The following is a 21,872-nucleotide window of genomic DNA, read 5'->3' on the forward strand; positions in this document are numbered from 1 at the left end:
CTCCCATAATTTGAGAGTTTACAAAATGCTGGATAAAACATTAAAAATGGTAATAGAATACTGTGGAGCCTATAGTTTTAAATCTTTTTATAAAAAGGGTGATCAGTATGGTAGTATGAGGGGTCAGTTATAATTTATTATGCATTAATATGATTTTTGATTCTGCTTTATTTGACAACCATCAATATATAGTATATAACATTAGTTGCAAAGGGTAGTATAATAAGCTAGGAGGACATGGTTTTCATATTGTAGATCATGACCCATTAGTGGATTGCAAAATCAATTTTTTGGGACAAGACTTTAAAAAAAAAAAGAAACAGAAAAAAACAGGCTACCATAAAAATACAGAGAAAATGTGAGGTAAGAATAAGTACAATTTTATGACTATTTTTTGCAGTAACGTATGTACAGAGTTAAGATGTAAAATTTACGTTTAATACAGATTGCAGATAAAAATATCTGAGAAACTCAAGCCAAAGGGTCATACTCAGAGAATGGTCATCAATGAATCACTGTCAACCTGAGGTGGAGTTTCACAGGGAATTTGCACTGGCATCAGCCTTGGATGCAGGGGTTTTAGCATTTTGTCATGTCCCAGATAATGGAAAGTAGAGCACATTTAAGTCTCTGGTAATGCCCAATAGAGAAAGTGGTAAAGTATCAGAACCTTCAAACAGAAAACTAGAGTTTCACGCTGCCTTTGTACATTGATAAACTTGATCAAAATGTAATCATTTTTCAAGATCTGGCTACATATTTGGAAGGATATAAGAACTATCCCTTTTTGATTAATTCAAAATAAGGCAAGGTTTCATGGGATTTGCACCTGGTACAAGTCAAACTTTTTAGGAATTTGAAAAGTAACATCTAATTCATTTATGCTTTAATGGAAAACAATATATAAGTACATATAGATTTTTACATTTTTTTCTAAACATGCACTTGAAGTCATAAGCAATTATATTCTGATCTCAGTACTATGTACTACATACAGGGAAACCTCTGGGAATTTTTAAAATTAGCTATAATATTAATTTCAGAGAGGTTAACATAATGTGCCCTATATATCATTGAAAGCTTCAAATAGTCATCTAATAGAATTCAGTCTCTTATTACTTCTATGCTATTATAAAATGTGATATTAGATATGAATAATTTACATAGCTAAGATCATCATTAATCTTGCTCTTCTTAGGGATGCCTTTTTGAAGAAAACATTTTCTTTGGATGAACAAAGGCAGGTTCTAACCTAACCCAGTGTATGTTTCCCTCAGCAAAGTATCATGACAGCTTGATGGAGACTCTCACCATACCTCTTTAACCTCACTTTCTTAGAGGTAATTTAGAAAAAAACAACTTTCATCTGTGGAGCTATACTAACAATAATTTTATGATTTCACCATGGTCCAGTATATTAGAATTAATACCTTGTCTATTCTCTACTTACCTTGCTACATGATTAATTACAGGAGCAAAGTTGGTTGGCCCATACAGTTGTACAGACTTCAGACTCCTATAATAAGCTTCCATGACACCCTCAATGCCATCACAGTAGGGGTTTTGAGGGTTTCCATTCTGTGGATATTATAGACAAAAAAAAAAGAGTGAAGAATGAATAGTCTTTTTGAAGATTAATTGAAAAATAGGAGAATAATACACATTGACACATAAAAACTTTTTTGGAAGAATACACCTTATGGATTTATAATATAAAAACAATAATTGTGATCAACAATAGATTAAAATATGCTACACAGATTACATGATGATATCGGCTGCAATTATTAAAAAGGCATGATCTTCAAAAAAGGGCAGGGGAAAATTCTAAATAATCATAAGAAAAGCTGAACACCACATTTTAAAATTAACAGTGACTTAATTCCATACGTGTGTATACCCACAGAAATGAAATATATAAATCGTGCAAAGAAAACCAAGATATTAATAGTGACTACCACTTGATAGTTATTTAGCTGGTGACTTTCCTTTCATTGTTTAACCTAGCCTTTTTTTTTCAACATTTCTGCAGTGAACATTTAACTAAAATAAAAAAACTGTTATCAATTAAAGCAGTTTTATCTCATAGAAGGAAAAATGTGAAATATCTGTCATGCATATTTTCAAGTCACAGTTGTACAGAAGGTCTCAAAATGAATATAATTTGGTGTGGGAAACATGGAGACAAAGCAAAAAAGAATCAAAGAAACCTATCCATGTTGTTTAAAAGAAATGAAGCTTACTATAAGAAGCTCTTATTCTAGGGGTAGCATGTGGAAAGACAACTTTAAGTTTGGATATCTAGTCTAACTTTTTCATACCTTAAATGTTCTATCATTATTAGTTTTATTTGTGCTAGTTCAGATTCCACAAATAACATAAATATGACAGTGTATTAGTTACCTATTGTTATATAACAGATTACCCCCAAAGTTATACCCTTTTGTGTAGTGGCTTAAAAGAATGCATATATATTATCTTACACATTTTGGGGTTATTAAGAATCCAGAAGTAACTTAGCCAGGTGATTCCTGGCAGGATCTCTCAAGAGGTCGCAATCAAGGTGCAAAATTAGGCTGCAGTCATCGAAAAGCTTGACAGTGAATGGAGGATCTATTTCCAAGAAGGCTCACTTAACATGGCTGTTGGCAGGAAACCAAATGGACTCTCCATGGAGTTGCTTGAGTGTTCTCACAACATGGCAGCTAACTTCCCCAGATTAAGTGATCCCAGAGAGAGAGCAAGGGAAAAGCCCCAATGCCTTTTATGAGCTCATCTCTCAAGTTATATACCATTATTCCTGCTGTAATTCACTGCTAGAAATGAGTCACTAAGTCTAGCCTTTGAGAAAAGGCAAATTAGCCTCTACTTCTGGAAGAGGAAATATCAAAATTTTATAGACATATCTTAAAGCACTAGTGATAGTAACTACATTTAAACATGGCTAGTAGTAATTTTACATTTATGTTTTTACCCTGAACAAGCACAAGTAACTGATGATTTATAACCAAAATTTGTTGAATTTGATAAAGTTTTTTTGTTTTTTTGATTTAGAGTCTCACTCTGTTACCCTGGCTGGAGTGCAGTGGCACACTCACAGCCACCACAGCCTCAACTTTCTGGGCTCAGGTAATCCTTCCGCCTCAGCCTTCCAAATAGCTGGACAGGCACACAGTACCACACCTGGCTTATTTTTTTATTTGTTGTAGAGACAAGTTCTTACCAAATTGCCCAGGCAGGTCTCGAGTCCCTGAGCTTAGGCAATCCTCTCACCTTGGCCTCCCAAAGTACTGGGATTACAGGCTTGAGCCACTGTGCCTGGCCTGATATACCAAGTTTTATACTAAAATATTTACATATGTTATGTACCGTTTTATAACTCTAAAAATGTAAAGAACTATCAACATCCCCTCTTTATAGATTAAAACAGACAAACAAAAACAAGAGTTTAGATTCTGTGTCCAAGATCACATTAACACAATTGAGAGAGTCAAACTACGGATCAGACAGTCTGACTCCAGAGCTCAATCTCTTAACCACCACTATGTCACCAAATTACAAAATGCTAAGTGTTGTACATGATTGAGGATCTTAGGAAACTGGGCCAGATGTTACCAACTACTTCAATTTTGTCATTTGTGGGAAAGATATTTATGTCCATTTTTTCCTTTTAGTTTTGTCTTTTCTTCAAACATTTACATTAATTAACTCTCATGTAAATTTTTGAAAACATATAAATAATAAAAGACCTCTGTACATTATAAAATTGGTTACATGAATTGAGTAAAAAATAAAATGTAAAATAAAAGTTTAATATTTAGCACAAAGCAGTTAATGCTTAGTTTTGATGTTAATCTGAGCTGACCTATTTAATTTTCCTTTAAATAAGATTTTATGGTGCCCTTTTCCCTTGATAAAGTATGAAGCTAATTAAAATTAAAACTCATTACTGATTTTGGGCATATAAAAATGTGTTATATATAAGTCTTAAGGGAATCATTACAAACTAGGATAGTTCAATGCTACTTTTAAAAACATTTTGATTGGAGAACACTCAAGCAAACATTTCATATTTCTATGAAACTGTATATGTCTGGAATTGAAATTACAACAAGGTAACCATTTTTCTCTCCTTTGGTAGTAGAAAGATAATTGTTGGATGTTCTAGTCATCATTATGGAATGTTTAAAGCATTGATTTCTGAATTAAGCCTAATACCATAATAAGTTGTTCTAAAGTTTCCTCATACACCCTGGATGATACAATACTAAATAAAATTATGTCTTCTTTTTATTACATACTCTGCATTATGTCAATATCATTTTAAATATTTTATAGCTATTAAAATGAAACTTTCTTCTTAAAGAAAAAGCTACAATGAGTTACAAAAGTATTTTTTATGTCTGCTTAAACACTCATTTCTTGAAATAATTATGTAGAAAATCAGTTTTTACTTTTTAAGACAAATTGGAATAAGTTTATACGTAGCTTTGGCACAAAAATAAAATACAGGAATTTTTTTTAAGTAAGTTCATTTAATTTTGTTGCTTATTAATGAAAGGGCAATGAATGCCCTATTTTATATTTCCCTTTTAATTAACAACATTTTCCATTTATAAAATAATAAATGTTAACTTGAGAACACATAGAAAAGCATTAAAAAAATGAATTCAAACTGAGCAATAATCTCACCAATCTTAAGTAGGGTTGCGTGCCCATCTCTCTATTTTTCCTCCCTTCTTTGGGCTCCCTTAGGGATTGTATTGAGGATTTGGATTCAACTCCGTGCAAGAAACCTACGGTCCCTGTTGCTGCCTGCAGTCTGTAATACTTTTCAGCAGGGCTAACGAGCTGACAAAATACTGAGCAGCTCTTAGAGGTTGTTGCTCTACTCTCTGAAACGTAATTGTTGCTTCTCAGAGATAGTTTACCGTGGACGAAAGCTGACACAACTCCTCCTTAACGCAATAAACAAGCATCTAATGAGCTTCTATTTTACACCCAGTACTTTGTTTTGTTGTTGTTGTTTTGTTTTGTTTTTTGAGTTGGAGTCTCACTCTGTCGCCCAGACTGGAGTGCAGTGACCGCTCCTGGCCACCGCAGCCTCGACCTGCTGGCCTCAGGCGATCCTTCCGCCTCAGCCTTCCGAGTAGCTGGAACTACAGGCGCACGCTACCACGCCCGGCTAATTTTTTGATTTATTGTAGAGATGAGGTCTCGCCAAGTTGCCCAAGAGGGTCTCGAACCCGCAGGCTCAGGCATTCCAGTCGTCTCAGCCTCCCAAAGCGCGGGATTACAGGCTGAGCCACCGAGCCTGGCTCAGTACTTTCTTAAAGACTTGGTTATTAAATTGTTAGATTTTACTTGACAAAAAGACATACACATAAAGACATACACATAAATATTAAATTGTATAGCTTTGTATAAATGCCAAAATAAGTGAAAAGTGTGCAAGCTCATTTAGGTATTTAGTAGGAGACATCACTAGGACAGGTGTAGCACTTTTCTGTTGATTAATGCGGAAGGTCTTCTTTTAAGGGCCACTGACCACAAGCTCATTAGAAATACCTCTTCTAGAGCTCCACACTATTGTACTTTCAGTTATAACCCTAAAAGGAGTCATCAAGAATTATAATGAAAGGTGAGTAATGATTTGTTCCTTTCACAACCAAAAGTCCCAAAATGGCGATACTTGGAAATTCTTCCTTTCCGTTCTCATTTCCTTTACTTTTCCCATCCCATCTTATACTTATCTCACATGAAAGGCTGGGGTTTATCTGAGACTTTTCTCAATTGAGCAAGGCTCAATTTCAACATCTACACTAGTCAAAACTCGCCCACTAAGGTTTGTTTGTTTGTTTTGCTATCCAAAATGTTTATTTGAATTTGGTGAGAAAAGTAGATTAATGGTAGCAAATTAAGTATCACAAATTTGTACTATGGAAATACAAAGGTTTGTTAACACTAGATAGTTAATGAAAGGCCAGATTGATATAGGACTAAAGTTTTTGTATTTGCTGTTTTCAGTACCTGTAGATCCATATTGTAGTGATTTAGAATAAGCTTAATGCAGAATACTCAAGCAGGAATCATCAAACACTAACTCATTGAAGGCCTACTTTAGCCTTATCTGTCTTATTTATCCAAAAAAAAAAAAAAAAAAACCAAAAGCAGCAGCAGCATAATCATTGCTTTCATCATTAATTTAAAAGATTATTTTTAATAGTATTAAAGAGTTAGGCTCTACATCCTATAAATGTTTGAATTGAGTTCCAAGAATGGGTTAAGGTGTAAATAATTTTTTAAAATTCTTCCTTAGCAGTAGATATTTGTATGGGTTTTGTTATGAGGAATATATGTTGAGATAGTAAATAGCAGAAGAGAGAAGTAGAGGGGAAGGAAAATAAAAAAAAAATACATACAAAGGTGAGAAGAAGTGTATGGAAGGAAAATTAATAAAGCTCATTTAGTTTAACATAATTATTCCTTTTCTTAGACTTTAAAATAGCTCACGACCTTTTTCCTGAGGCATTTAAGACTTAGAATCACATGAATGACTTTCATGGTTTTATAAGTTTCTGGGAGATTTTAATTCTCTAAGACACAACAAAATCCCAGCAGATACTCATTTTTATAGACATTGGGAGTGTGGCATGTGGGTTATTTCATGGAAGAAAGAATTACACCCTCCAGCAACCTTTCCTGAAATTGTGTGGGTGATGGAATAGAAAAGTAGGACTAAGTATAGAAATAAAAATGTGAAAATACTGCTCTTAAAATATATTTGAAAAAAGATGAAATTTAATAATATAAAAGCTTTTGGAAGTACACAAATCATGCTGTTAACAAAGCATGCATCCAAGAGTTGAGATTACAGGTGCTCTGATAAGATGTGGTTTAGTTGCAGTTAAGAGCATGCTTCCTAAATTAAGACTAACCCGTGTTTAAGTTCTGTCCTTCGGAAACTTAGTCAACTTCTGAACCTCTGAATTGAGTTGTACAACTCCTGGGACACTGTTTTCACTGTAGTCAATATGAGTGGCAATTTCTACAGTGGTGCAATGTGTCAGCATGATATATCTACCACATAGGAATTTTATGAAGATTATAAAGTATGTGACTCAATACTAGCTAATTCCTGAATATCAAATTAAATACTGTTTCACTGAAAACCTACTTAAACCTTTGTATTCTTAATCATTCAGGAAAAAAGTCCTTTGAAAAAATTAAAATAATATAATCATTAAGTCATATTAAATTTGAAGTATTGGCATTATCATCAACATAATCATTGTTATTTTTGTCAACTTGGAAGACTAATTTTAATAGATTTAAAGAGGTATAAATTCTGTTTTTGTTTTGTACTGGTATAACAGAATGTCTGAGACTGGGTAACTTATAAACAATAGATATTTATTTCTCATAGTTTTAGAGGCTGGGAAGTCCAAGACCAAGGTACTGAAGGTTCAGTTGTCTGATGAGGGCTGTATCCCCCAGTAGGGAGAAATGCAGTGTTCTCATATGGCAGAAGGTAGAAGGACAAACTGAGCAGAGCCTCTTTTGTAAGGCCCTTAATTCCATTCATGAAAGAGCAGCCCTCAGAGACTAATCACCTCTAAAAGGCTAAATTTTTTAATAATATTACATTGGCAGTACCTGAATTTTGAAGACACATTCAAACCACAGCAATTTCTATCCTGTAAGTGTTTTAATTGGGTGCAAAGAACAGATTAAGGTGCAAATAATGAAAACTCCTTCCTTAGCAGTACAGGTCGAGTACTTGTTATCCAAAATGCTTGAAACCTCTGAAGTGTTTTGAATTTTGATTTTTAAAAATTGTATTTTATTATAGAGATGCAGGGTACAAGTAAAGATTAACTACATAAGTAGGCTGTATGCAGGTGAAGTTCGGACTTCCAACTGGCCCTTACTTCCCCTGGTTAGGGACCAGGCACCCTTTGTGTTGTTACATGTCCCCCTGCATCCTTTCCTTCCCTGGCAGTATCCAGCAACTGCTGGTTCCTTCTTTGTGCTATTCTGATTAATGTTCAGGTCCCACTATGAGTGAGAACATATGGTATTCAGTTATTTATTTCTGTGGTAGATCACTAAGTATGTTGGTCTCCAATTCCATCCAATTTACCTTGGAGTCATGATTTTGTTCTTTATGCCTGCATAATACTTCATCATGTGTACATTCTACGTTTTCTTTATCTAGTCCACTTTTGATGGGCAAGGGTTGATTCAATGTTTTTGCTATTGTGAATAGTGTCACTATAAACATGGGTGTGAAGGTGTCTTTTTGGTACAATGATTTATGTTTCTTTAGGTATATTCCCAGAAGGATTGCTGGATCATATGGATGGTCAATTTTTAGTTCTTTTGGGAATCACCACATGGCTTTCCATAGAGGTTGAACTATCTTACACTCCCATCAACAGTGTAGAAGTAGTCCCTCTTCTATGCACCAGCAGCTGTTGTTTATTTATTTATTTATTAATGAGAGTCATCCTTACTGGAGTCAGGTGGTATCTCATTGTGGTTTTGATTTGCATTTCTCTGATAATCAGTGGGGCTGAGCATTTTTTCATGTATCTGTTGGCTGCTTGTATATGATTCTATACATTAGAAACCCAAGGGAGTCTGTCAAAAGCTTCCTCGCACTAATAAATGACTTTGGTAAAGTATCAAGGTACAAAATCAACATGCAAAGGACAGTTGCAACAAGGAGGCAGAAAACCAAATAAAAAGCACAATCCCATTCACAATAGCCACCAAAAAAAGAAAGAAAATAAATGAAATACCTTAACATTCACTTAACCAGAGAAGTGAAAGATCTTTACACTAAGAACTGCAAAACACTGCTCAAAGAAATCAAAGATGACACAAACAAAGGGAAAGACATTCCTTGCTCATGGACTGAAAATCAATATTGTCAAGATGTCCATCCTACCCAAGGCAGTCTACAGATTCAAAGCAATACCCTCAGATTTTTAGAATGTTCACTCTGGGAGAGGTGGCTGCTGTGTAGGAAATCTGACTGCCATGAAACCACCATAGTATCACCAAGCTAATCACAGAGACAGGCCACATATAAGAAGAGGAAGAGATGTCCAGGCAGCCCAACTATTTCAGCCATTCCAGCTCAGGCCCAAGACACAAACAAGCAAAGAACCCATCTTAGGGGACATAGTAACCCCAAAAGACATGACATAAAGATCTGAGGAATCCAACCAATAGCCAGAACTGAAGCTCCAAACCATGGCCCCAGTGACCAATTCCAGACATCTCTAGCCATTTAAGTCATAATGACTGAGACTTCAGATGTCACAAAGAAAAAAGTATGCTATCCCCATTGTGTTCTGCTTGGAGTCCTGAGTCATAAATCATAAGTGTACTGGAATTATGTTGTTTGACATCTCTAAGTTCTAGGGAGATTTGTTATGCAGTCATAGATAATCAGAATAGGCCCTCTATTTATAAATCAGATGCACTTTAGGTAGATTTATGGCTAAGCTATTTAGCTGTCCTGTTTTCCCAATAAGATCACAGTCCTAAGTACATTATTTATCAAAATTGAGTTAATGTTACAAAAGTTTGCTCTATGAATGACTAAAGAATAACCCCCAAAACAATAGTAAAAGGATTAACATATTAATTTTCAAAAAATATATCAAATCCTTTTGATATAATCTTACCAAAGCAAATTCGTGAGATATCCTTCCATCTGGAGGCAGTTTTGCACCAAAGCCTAGAGCTGGGAACATTTTGTCACTGTCATAATCTTGAACAATTTCTCCCACTGCTTTCAGTGCCATACCATAGGCATTCAGCTGGTAAGGATTCATATAGTGGAGAGAGGTGGGTTGGGCAGGGTTGCCTGATGAAAGAAAACAGATCTCAAACATAAGCAACTGGGCTAAAGATATTTTTTAACATTTTTCTTGATGTCTATTTCAGAATGAGATGTTCAGAATTATGTTTTTTCTTCGCCTATCTCCATAGTGTGTCAAATAGTTTCTTTTTTGGATGAATGTTAACATATAAATATTTATTACATTATCTCAGACATAAAGAAAGTGTTGCTAATATATGCCAAATCATATGCAGAACTTTTCAGAAATTATTCCTTATTGTCAACGCCATGGGCTATTTTTGAGTTTCAGTTTTAGAAGAAGTGTAGAAGTATTTTTGTTAATCTTATTTCATTATAATCTTTTTTTTTTAAATCGTGCGCCTTTAGCTTGAATCCTTATGCCCATGATGAGAGGATCCCACTGATTTAACGAACTTCAATAATTATGAAACCTTCTTAAAGCTCTATTACAAGCGAAAATTGAAATATTTGAAAAATATTACAATTCAAAACTTTTACAAAGGAAGGGCATAGTGATTTTTAAGTTCAAGCTGTATAATATACGAATCTGAAGTATTCTTCAGAACTTTCTAACTAGACGTTAAGCTGAGTCAGAGGCCCAGAGTCAAGTCTTGCCATTAGCAGGACAGCATCTGTAAAATAAATCCTACCACAGTGCTTACCAGGAGGACAAAACACACGTGTTTGAAAGTGATTAAAAATAATAAAGCACTACAGAATTAGAAGTTTACTACAGTTATTATTGTCTAGGTCATCCACAGGGTTCTGATCTTCCAAAATGCTATAGTGTGGAGGATATTGCATTTGAATAGAGATGAAATAGAGAGAAAATGTATGTGCTGCCTTTCAAGCACATTGAGATTCACATCCAGTTGCCTTAATTACCAGCACAAAGGCAGCCTGAAAGTCCATTTACTTCTTAAGTCAAAATGAAAAGTTAAATGAAACTTGTAATAGCACATAAAGCTCAATTCTACATTAAAACATTGCCTGAGGAAAGAAAGCCTCAGGGCATAGTTTTTCTGATAAAGAAAAAAAGATCATAAGAACTGAGATATAGACAGAAACAAAATAAAGGAGATCTCCCCTTGGTTTCTATACATATAATTATACTCTGAACATTTTTGTGTGAAAAATAATTAATTGCACAAATGCTTTTCTATTTCCAGCGTGTTACCAGCATTCAAGGGCTGGTTCTACGTGACAAAATCTCTAAAGAACTATCTTCTGACCAAAATGACCTTAATGTCCTTCTCAACCTGACTAAACTTCGAAAAGATTTCTATTAGCCCTCAATCTCTTTTTTCTCAGAGCATTTACTTGAGAAAACTTGCAATTGTAAATTATTTCTCCTCCTTTATAAGACGTAAATCTTCCACAACCAAGGGATAACTTCCTTCCTTCCTTCCTTCCTTCCTTCCTTCCTTCCTTCCCTCCTTCCTTCCTTCCTTTCTTCCTTTTTGTCCAAGTCTCACTCTATCACCCAGCCTGGAGTGCGGTGGCATGCTCACAGCCACGGCAGCCTCAACCTGCTGGGCTCAGGCCTTTCACCTTATCCTTTCAAGTAACTGGAACCGCAGGTGTGCGCCGCCATGCTTAGCTAATTTTTTAAATTAGCCATGTTGCCCAGGCTAGTCTAGAACCTCTGAGCTCAGGCAATCCTCTGGCCTCTATCTCCGAAAGTGCTAGGATTAGGATTACAGACAGGAGCCACCACCCCTGGCTAGGGACACCATTTTTAAGGACCTATGAGCCATCCTTGTGAAATACAATCATCAAGAAAGACAGCAGACCTATCTTCCAGTTTCAGTGAGGAGGTAGAAATCTAACTTCAAATAAGTGTCAATTAGTAAACACACATGCCAAATCAACAAACTAACCTCCCTACTAATGTCCTCCAGGTTTTTTTCCACTAGCTCTCCCTAGCTCTTACAAACCTTCCAGCTTTTTGTTTTGAAGCAGTTGAGTTCAATTTTTTCCTCTACTGAGATAAGCCTTGGCCCCTTTTGCAATAGTCTTAAATAAAGCCTTCCTTGCCTTTCTAAATTTTTAGCATGGTTTCTTTTCCTCCTCCTCCTCCTCCTCCTCCTCCTTCTCCTCCTCCTCCTCCCCTCCTCTTCCTCCACCAATTCCTCCTCAACTACCTTCTCCCCCTTCTTTTTTTTGTAAAAATGGGAGTTTCACTATGTAACACAGATTGAAGTGCAATGGCACAATCATAGCTCACTTTAACCTCAAACTCCTGGACTCAAGCAATCCTCATACTTCAGCCTCCCAAGTAGCTGGAACAACAGGCACATGCTACCACGATTGGCTAATTTTTAAATTTTTCAGTGATGAGGGTCTCACTATGTTGCACTGGCTCATCTCAAACTCCTGTGCTCAAGTGATGCCCCCTGCCTTGGCCTATCAAAGCGCTGGGATTACAGGCGTAAGCCACTGTACCTGGCCTGTGATTTCTTTTATGCTTTCTTTTAAAGTAGGGACTTTACCACTTGATCAAAAGCCTACTACAGTCAGAGTAAGAAATGCCATCACTGGACTAAATGACTATTTAACACAACTCTTAAATACAGAGATGTTACCCCGTAGTGTTAATATGGCAAATAATTCTATTTCATTAAGAAAGCCACAACTTAAAAAATCATTAATACTCCAGCATAACTAAATATCGTAGCAAATCATACATAGTAGGGCCATTTTTTACTATTCAAAGATGTTGCCTATCTCTTTCCAGCATCTTCATCCATACCAGTCTCCTCACTGTACTACTACTGATACTTTCCCTCCTATCTCTACCTCTCAAATTTCCTCCCTATCTTGAAATTTACTTGATTCTTCTCCAGCTTATGTCTCGCGTTTACTAAACAACTTTCCTTGTTTATTCTAGCCCTTAATTGTCTTTTCTTTCATAGTCCTTGTGGCTCATGTTCTGTACCACAAAATTCAGCAGTTTTAAAAATTGCCAAATTGACTATCAACTCCTTGAATCTGAGACCATGTTTGTATTTCCTCTGTATCTCCAACAATGCTTATGAAGAATGAACTTGTAGTAGGCTGATAAAATTGGGGCCTAGCTAATAGCAATATTAATTATAATAACATTAAGTCTAACATATATTGAACACCTGACTTCATATCTCACCTAATCCTTTCAACAAACCTATGACATGGATACTTTTATTATATCCACTTTTCAGAGTAAATAACTTGTTTCAAATCATACAGTAGTAATTGATAAAACTAGAATATGAATCTGGTCAGATTCCATAGCCCTTTCTCTTAGCTATAACTCTGTACTTAAAAATTTTCTGCTATCTTAAACCCAGAATATTATCAAATTTATATCTTATTTTGTTTTAAATTTTTTTTATTTTAAAGATGTGAGTTACAATTCAGGGTACCCCTCAATTTAGGTATACAAGTGGTCATCATATAGGTAAAGTTTGGGACTCTCTTTGGTCCCCACTTTGCCTGGTTTGAGATCAGGTACCCTTATTGATGTTGTGTTTCCCCCACAACCTCTGCCCCAGGCAGTATATCACTACTGCCAATCCCTTTCATATAGTATATTGGTAAATGTTCAGGGTTGCTTATGACTGATTTTGTTTTCAAGGTGCACTATGCCTTTGTAGGAAAATCACAGTTGAATAGAATATTTTAACAGTTTGTTGAAACATAATTCAAATCCCACACAAGCGAACCATTTAAAATGTATAATTCAGTGATTTTTAGTATATTCATATATATGTGCAATTATCACTACAGTCAATTTTCAAACAATTTCCTCACCCCGAAAGAAGTTTTGTGCTCATTAGCTGTCAGCCCAGGCTTAAACAATAACTATTTACTTTCTGTCTCGATTGATTAGCTACTTCTGGGTATTTCATATAAATGGAATCACATAATTGTGGTTTTTTTGTGACTGGCTTCTTTCACTCAGCACAATGATTTCGAGGTTTATCTATGTTATGGTACATTCAGTATTTCATTTCTGTTTATTGCAGAATAGTATTCTGTTACATGGATATACCACCTTTTGTTTATCTATGTAATAATTGACAGACATTTGGGTTGCTTCCACACTTGGGCTATTGTGCTGTTATTCATTCATGTACAAGTTTTTGTGTTAACATATGTTTTCATTTTTCTTGGGTATATACCTAGAAATGAAATTGCTGGGTCGTATGCTAACTCTATGCTTAACAGTTTAAGGAACTGTCAAAGCCTCTTCCTAAAGTGGCTGTACCATTTTGTATTACCACCCACAATGTTTTGAGGGTTCTGATTTCTCTACATCCTCTTCAACACTTCTTATTTGACTGTTTGATTATAGCTATCCTAGTGGGTGTGAAACAGAATCTCATTATAATTTTTATTTGCATTTTCTGATGCTTACATATGCCAAGAATCTTTTCATGTGCTTATTGGCCATTTGTATAGTTTCTTTGGAGAAATGTCTATTTAGATTCCTTATCCATTTTAAAAACTAGATTGTCTTTTTTATTGAATTATGAGTTCTTTATATAATCTACATACAAGTCCCTGTCCTTTATGAGATGTGTGCTTTGCACATATATATCTCTCCCATTCTAGACAATCTCTTTTCACTTTCTTGATAGTGTCTTTTAAAGCATGTAAGGTTTTAATTTTGAAGTTCAGTATATTTATTTTGTTGTTGTTGTTTCTCATGCTTTTGGTGTCATTATTAAGAATCAACTTTCAGCTGGGTACGTGGCTCATGCCTGTAATCCCAACACTTTGGGAGGCCGAGGCGAGTGGATTGCTTGAAACAAGAAGTTTGAGACTAACCTGGGCAATACAGAAAGACCTCGTCTCTACAAAAAAACAAAAAATTAACCAGACATGTTGGTGCGTGCCTGTAGTCCCAAGTACTCAGGAAGCTGAGTTGGGAGGATTGCCTGAGCCCAGAAAGTTTGAGGTCGAGGCTGCAATGAGCCATGATCATGGGGCTGGCATCTCAGCCTGGATGACAGAGTGAGACACTGACAGAAAAAAAAAAATTAACTTTCAAATCCAAGGTCATGAAGATACATCCTTGTGTATCAAAAGCATATGATATCAAAAGCATGAGAAACAACAACAAAATAGATACACTGAACTTCAAAATTAAAACCTTATATGCTTTAAAGGACACTATCAAGAAAGTAAAAAGAGATTACCTGGAATAGGAGAAAAAATTGCAAATCATAGATCTCATGAGTGACTTGCATCTTCTAAGAGTTTTATAGTTTTATCACTTGCATTTAGATCTTTGACCCATTTTGAGTCAATTTTCACATATGATGTGATAGAAGAGTACAACATTCTTTTGCATGTGGCAGTACTTGTCCTAGCACCACTTGCTGAGGAAGACTATTCTTTCCCCCAATGAATTGTTTTGGTATCCTTCTAGAAATCAGTTAACTCTAGATGCATAGGTTATTTCTGGAAACTTGATCCCATTACATTGATCTATATATCCCTCTTTATGCCAGAATCACTCCTTCTGAATTACTATTGCTTTGTAGTAAGTTTTAAAAGTGAGAAAAATGAATCTTCCTACTAGGTTGTTCTTTTCCAGATTGCTTTGGCTCTTTTGGATTTCTTGTAAACCCATATTAATTTCCATATGAATGTTTCCATTTCTTCAAAAAAGGCCCTTCAGACTTTGATAAAGATTGGTCTAAATCTGTTGATCGCTTATGTCACATAGTCTGGTGCTAATGACATTTTGTTAGTTTATTATGTATACTTCTAGTATTTATGCACATATACATATATTCTTATGTGCCTCCATTCTTACATAAAGGACAGGGATAGCTAATTGATAACTCTGTTCCCTAACTTGCTCATTACACTTAAGAAATGATTCACTTTCTCTTCTCCTCTTTTTCCCCTCCCTCCTTTTCTCCCTCCCTACCTTCCTCCTACACTTTCTTCCTTATCCTTACCCTCTTTCTTTCTTTTTGGTGGCTGTGTAATATTTATTTCATTCTTTGCCTGAACCACAGTTTATTTAACTAGTACTTAATCAATACATTCTAAACTTTTTTTTGTAAATTACTATAAATAATTTTATATACTATGCCCTGTTCTGTGAGTACTGGTAAATCTGTGTTTACATTTTCAGGAGTAGGATTTCTGATTAAATTTATTTCTAAGTATAGTATTCCTTTTGATACTATTATAAATGGAATTCTTTTCTTAATTTCATTTTCAGAATGTTCTTTGCAAGTGTATAGAAAAAGAATTGATTTTGATATATTGATCTTCTATCCCGCATCCTTACTGAATTCATTTATTAGTTGTAATAAATTTTTAGGGAATTCTTTATGATTTTCCATGTACAAGATCATGTCATCTGCAAATGTAGTCTGATTTCTTCTTTTCTGAAATGGATTTTTAAATTTATTTTTCTTGCCTAATATCCGTGGCTACAGCCTCCAAATTATGTTGAATAGAAGTGGTGAGCGCATACAATTTATGTCTTGTTACTCATCTCAGAGGGAAAGCATCTGGTTTTTCACCATTATGTATGATGCTAGCTGTGGGTTTCTTATACATTCCCTTCAAAAGGTTAGAAAGACACCATTCTATTCCTAGCATGTTGAGTGTTTTTAACATGCAGGTGTATTGGATTTTATCAAATATTTTTGCTGCATCAATTCAGACATTAATGTGGTTTCTGTGTTATCTTCTATTGAGAGGGTATATTACATTATAAAATTTTAAATATTAAACTAACCCTTAATGGCCAAGATAAATCTTACTTTGTCAGGTTGTATAATTCTCTTTATATGTTCCCAGATACAGTTGTTAGTATATTATTGAAAATTTTAATATCCATATCTATATGAGATACTAATTTGTAGTTTTTCTTTTATAGTAATGTCTTTGTCTGGTTTTGGTACCAATAATATTGACCTCATAAAATGAGTGAGAGAGTATCTGCTTCTAATTTTCTGAAAGAGTTAGTGAAGAATTGGTATTAATTCTTCCTTAAATATTTGGTAGAATTAGCTAGTGAACCTATATGACCTTAAGCTCAGATTAACTTTGTGGGTAATTTTTAAAAAACTTACTAATTCTATCTCTTGACTTGTTATAGGTTTACTCAAACTATTTCTTCTCAGGGTAGTTTCAGAAATTTATGTTCTCTTATTTAATAAATTTCTATTTATATTAATTGCTATGTAACTATCAGTGAACAAAAGCTAGTATTTTAAACTGGCTAAATTTTAGGTATTATGTTTATATCCCATATCATATTGAATAAAACACTTGTGTAAAAATCATTAACATGAAGTCATAATGTTGGAGAATAAACTTAACATGTAATAAAAACTGAATTAGAATTTGGTCACTACATCTGCAGTTCTAACTCTAGAACTAACAAGCCAAGATGTATTTATTAGTAAAAACACGGTCTGGGTCTGAGTTGCCTCATTTATATAAGAACAGAATTTGAGTAAGTGATTTCTAGGTGTTTCTTCCCTAAATTTCAATTATTTGTGAAATCTGAATCAATGAGAGATTAATATGAGGGAATATAATGTGAGAACCAAAGGCACAATAATCAATTTGGAAAAAAAAAGTCTAGACAAATGTAAAGAAGTGACAACTTCTGGTAAAAAGTTAATCATTAGACACACTTCAGAATTGAAGTTATATGTGGAAAAGAATGGAGGGTAGGAGAATGGCACAGAGGTATACAATGGGCTTAACTATATCCAAGATGTATATATTTTTGAGGTGTGAAAAAAATGATAATATTTCAACATTTAACAAATCTTAATTGGACTGTTATACATTTTTGTTATATTTGTTATATTTTTACAGTCTTTAGTATTTGTGAACTATTTCATAATATGAAATTTAAAATTATGTGAATTCTAAATGAAAAGCTTCAGAATAATGTAAATAGAGAAATAAAATATCTAAGTCTCATGAAATAAAGTTTATTTATCATTTAATTGTTGATAATTTTTATCAGTATAATCAAAGGACTCACCATTTGATGCTGTAAAATCAATAGCTACTGTGAAGTTGATTTGTGTTCTAGAATATAAGTAAAGAAGAATCATTAATAATTAAAAACATCATAAAAGGAATTTGCTTTTTCATTTACAATATATTTTTTATGTCAGTAATTTTCTTAAATGCCAGTTACAAGCAACTATGTTAGAGTCCACACTGGATAGCATTATATAGGAGGTTTTACATGTTAAGAACTCTGCAGAAATATATTTATAGTCATACAACTGTAAAATGAAATGGAAGGTCCCAGGAATAAAAATAGCAAACTATTTTGGAGTACTGTAACTAAGCAAATGACTCATATTAGTCAAACAGCAAATAATTATTTGCCAGTCTCAAATGCCAGTGTTTATTATTAATTGGTCTTTTCCCCAAATTATTCTGTATTCATCATGAAATTACTATACCCTTAAAAGTGTAGCTTAGCTAAAATCAGTTCTAATAAAGTCATTCCTTAAACTAGTTCCTTTTGATGATCCAGAAAACACAGGATTTTCTTCTACTTTCTTCAGAAATGAAGCATTTCGGATACTAGTCTCTCATTGCTCACGGCATTAATCTCTCTTTGTGTGTACTTGTAGAAAGAGATAAGCATAGATACACTGAGATTGATAAAATAAATTCTTCAATTTACAATGAAGTTATATCCTATAAACCCATCTTAAGTTGAGACTATCCCTAACCTACTGAACATTATAGGTTGGGCTAGCCTACCTTAAACTTGCTCAGAACACTTAACATTTGTCTACAGTTGGACAAAATTATCTGGCTACACAGTACACTGCAGAGTCTCAGTTGTTTGTTGTTTGCCCTCCTGTTCATGTGGTATAAGTTGAGACCATATATATACATAGATATATATATATATATATTTTTTTTTTTTTTTGAGGCAGGGTCTTACTCTGACACCCAGGCTGGAGTGCAGTGATACAATGCCAGCTCACTACAGCTTCAATCTCCTGAGATGAAGTGATTCTTCTACCTCAGCCTCCTGAGTAACTGGGACTGCAGGCACACACCATCACGCCTGAATAATTTTTTATTTTTATTTTATTCTATTTTTTTCTAGAGATGAGGTCTCACTGTGTTGCCTAGGCTTGTCTTGAACTCCTGGACTCAAGCAATTCTCCCTCCTTGGCCTCCCAAAGTACTGGGATAATAAGTGTGAGCTGGGGACTATCTTTATACATGCTTTACATTTTCAGCACATAGTAGTTACCCAAAATTACCTTACTGGGTTAGGCTTTTTTTTTTTCTTCTCTGATGGAAACTATAGAAGTAGTATTCACATTAGAAATTCACTTATAGGGTTGTTGGATAAATGACGATAATGGGATTTAAACAAAACAATCAGCTTCTGGGCACTACAGAATAGAGTCCATTGTAGTTTTCTTAGTAGAAAGTGTAGTAATATTTCCTTCTTTCTCCAAAAATTTAGCCTCAAAAGACCTAAACAATTCAGGGACTGAATCAAATTCATGAACTTTATTTCCCCTCTAGGGAATGAACAACCTTTTGTGCTTACATTTAACAAAAACTAGTATAGATCCCCTTTATAGTTATAAGGTAATTTTTTTTCTCAGAGTAGAAATTAGGTTTGTAGGCTAAGAATATAGGCTAATGCAGAACATAACACTAACCAGCATGGACCAAAATGAGTACAAACTTTTAGAAAAAAAAATCATGAGACATTTGAGAGAACATTTTCAGATAATAAACCCTTTTGAGGAGCTGAAAAGAACAGTCCCCATCAGCATATTGCTTTGTCATTTTGTGCTAGGGAAAGTGACTATAATACATGGTGTTATGGTATATTAAAAAGGGTATAGCTTTCAAGTCTGAAAGAATTGGGTTTGAGTTCCAGCAACCCAATGGTGAACTTGGCCAAAATTCAAGAATCTTGGAGGGCAAATGCTTGGCACATAGTGACAAATGAAAACTGAGAGAAGACATCATAAAATATTATACATATAGTATTTTAAAATATTTTATACACATTATATGATATATAACAATATACTGATATTATGCATCTATCTCACACTATATATAATGTATAGTTATGCAATATCAATGAACCTCACAATAATTTTATAAAGAAGATACGGTTATACTTTATAAAAAACATAGGAAATCTATGTTTGCAAAACTTAATAACTTTCCACTCCAGTAATAAATGTCAACATTAGAATTTTAATTCATATCCTCTCCAAAAACCTTATTCACAACCTCTATATGCCTGTTACTCCAATTAAATATTTGCTTGGCTATATTAGGAACATAATAAAGGAGAGGGATTTTTATGTTGCAACCCTAGAAAAGATATTGCACAAATGTTTTAATGACAAATATACCAGGACATAATCTCATGCTTGGACAAATTTTTCCTTTTATCATGTTTGTTATCAAATATATTAATCACTAAATTATCTACATATATGCAATTTTATATTATTTTATTCAAATGACACCTCATAGGAATGAAAAATAACTCTGAGCTTTAAGAACATATGTTTTAGCATGTTATAAAGATCAATTTTGAAGTTCAGTCTTTGGTTCAATCCCCTTTAGGCTATAGGAATAGACACATTGTCTTGATTCAACTCTCTTATAACAGTGTCTGCACAATGCTTTACATATATTTGAACCTTACTGCATTTACTGGGTGAATGAATGTATTCATTTTATGACTGCCTCTAATTTATTCTTCAGGGCAGCCCAAGATATGTAGCATAACCACCAACTTCTTAGAAGCATTATTGCAGATAAAAGACTTCAATAGTCATAGATACAAAGGTTCTCTCAAAGCCACAGTGATGCCTAGCAAAGCTAAGAAGAAAAGTGGTGACTGTTAACTAAAAAATCATATCATACATAAAAATAAAAAAAGTAAGAGCAGATATTTAGAATTAAACTAACTTACTAAAGCTGTAAACAGCTAAACTAAATTTCAAAACCAAGTGGATTATGTACAAAAAATTAAGTTTTAAAGAGAGAAAGAGAAAAGACTAGAAAGAGAGAGAAAGGAAAGTAGGTAGGCAGGACTAAAGAATACTACAGGAACTCAGGACACCACAAGACTAAGCATAAAAGACTGACATTCATTTAGCGCTGAATAATAAATAAGACCATTTGGTAATCATGGTGCAATAGAGACACTCAATGAGTAATGCAGAATTCATAATGCATATTTCATGGCTGATTGATTACAAGATTTGATCAATTAGTTGCCTCATTCTGCATGTTAGAAAGACTCTTTTTCCTTTATTTCTTTCAATCAGCAGCAGTCCTCAGATCAGAAAGAAAATATGATGACCTACTACATAAGGTATCTCATGGTAGTGATGAACTCTTAACCTATTATAATAAACATTGAGATTTTTCTACATTAAAAAAACTACAATTGAAAAATTACTTATTGAGCCTCTTCCAGTTGCTGAGCATTGTGCTGTATGATGAAGAAAAACAGGAGTTAACAAAGACCATTCTTGAATTCATAGAGTTTACCATTCCAGCTTTCCATTATCAAATACAATGACAGAAACAACACAGCCTTTTATCATTGACTTCACAATAGTATTACCTAAAATTCAACTGCACATTTACTGTGGGTAACAGTTTGTTCATTCCTGTGACTCCTAAGGTTCCATTCATATTATAATGAATATTTACTAAAGTAAGAGTCACATTCTATGTATTAAGAAAATAATAATGGGAAAAGTTTTAGGGAAAGTTGGTAACAATACTAATAACTGTAGGCTATAAAATAGATTTCTTGAAGACTTGATAAATTATTTGTGTCATAAAAGTAAACCAAACAACATTTTCATTAATAATCATGTTACCTTTTTTCATTCTCTAAAATTGTTTGAAGCCTAATGTTAGAGGAAAAAAATCAATCATGTGTCAAAGTAAAAATCTGAATTCACACAAGATAACTCCTGACAGAATATTC

At 34.0% G+C, this 21,872-nt stretch overlaps 1 protein-coding gene across 1 annotated transcript in view; it reads right to left on the reverse strand.

Moving 5' to 3' along the window:
- The window catches only part of CPNE8 (copine 8), a 208,391-nt gene that overhangs the window by 28,231 nt on the left and 158,288 nt on the right, over positions 1 to 21,872 (reverse strand). Inside the window, exons 14-16 of the mRNA XM_008061880.2 lie at positions 17,892 to 17,938; positions 9,699 to 9,880; positions 1,451 to 1,578 (exon numbers count right to left, since the gene is read on the reverse strand). Of these exons, the coding sequence (XP_008060071.1) occupies positions 1,451 to 1,578; positions 9,699 to 9,880; positions 17,892 to 17,938 (357 nt within the window). The remainder of the gene's footprint in view (positions 1 to 1,450; positions 1,579 to 9,698; positions 9,881 to 17,891; positions 17,939 to 21,872) is intronic.

The sequence above is a fragment of the Carlito syrichta genome, unplaced genomic scaffold (assembly GCF_000164805.1).
Source record: "Carlito syrichta isolate Samal-C Ts95f unplaced genomic scaffold, Tarsius_syrichta-2.0.1 Scaffold305634, whole genome shotgun sequence".
NCBI classification, from domain to species: domain Eukaryota; kingdom Metazoa; phylum Chordata; class Mammalia; order Primates; family Tarsiidae; genus Carlito; species Carlito syrichta.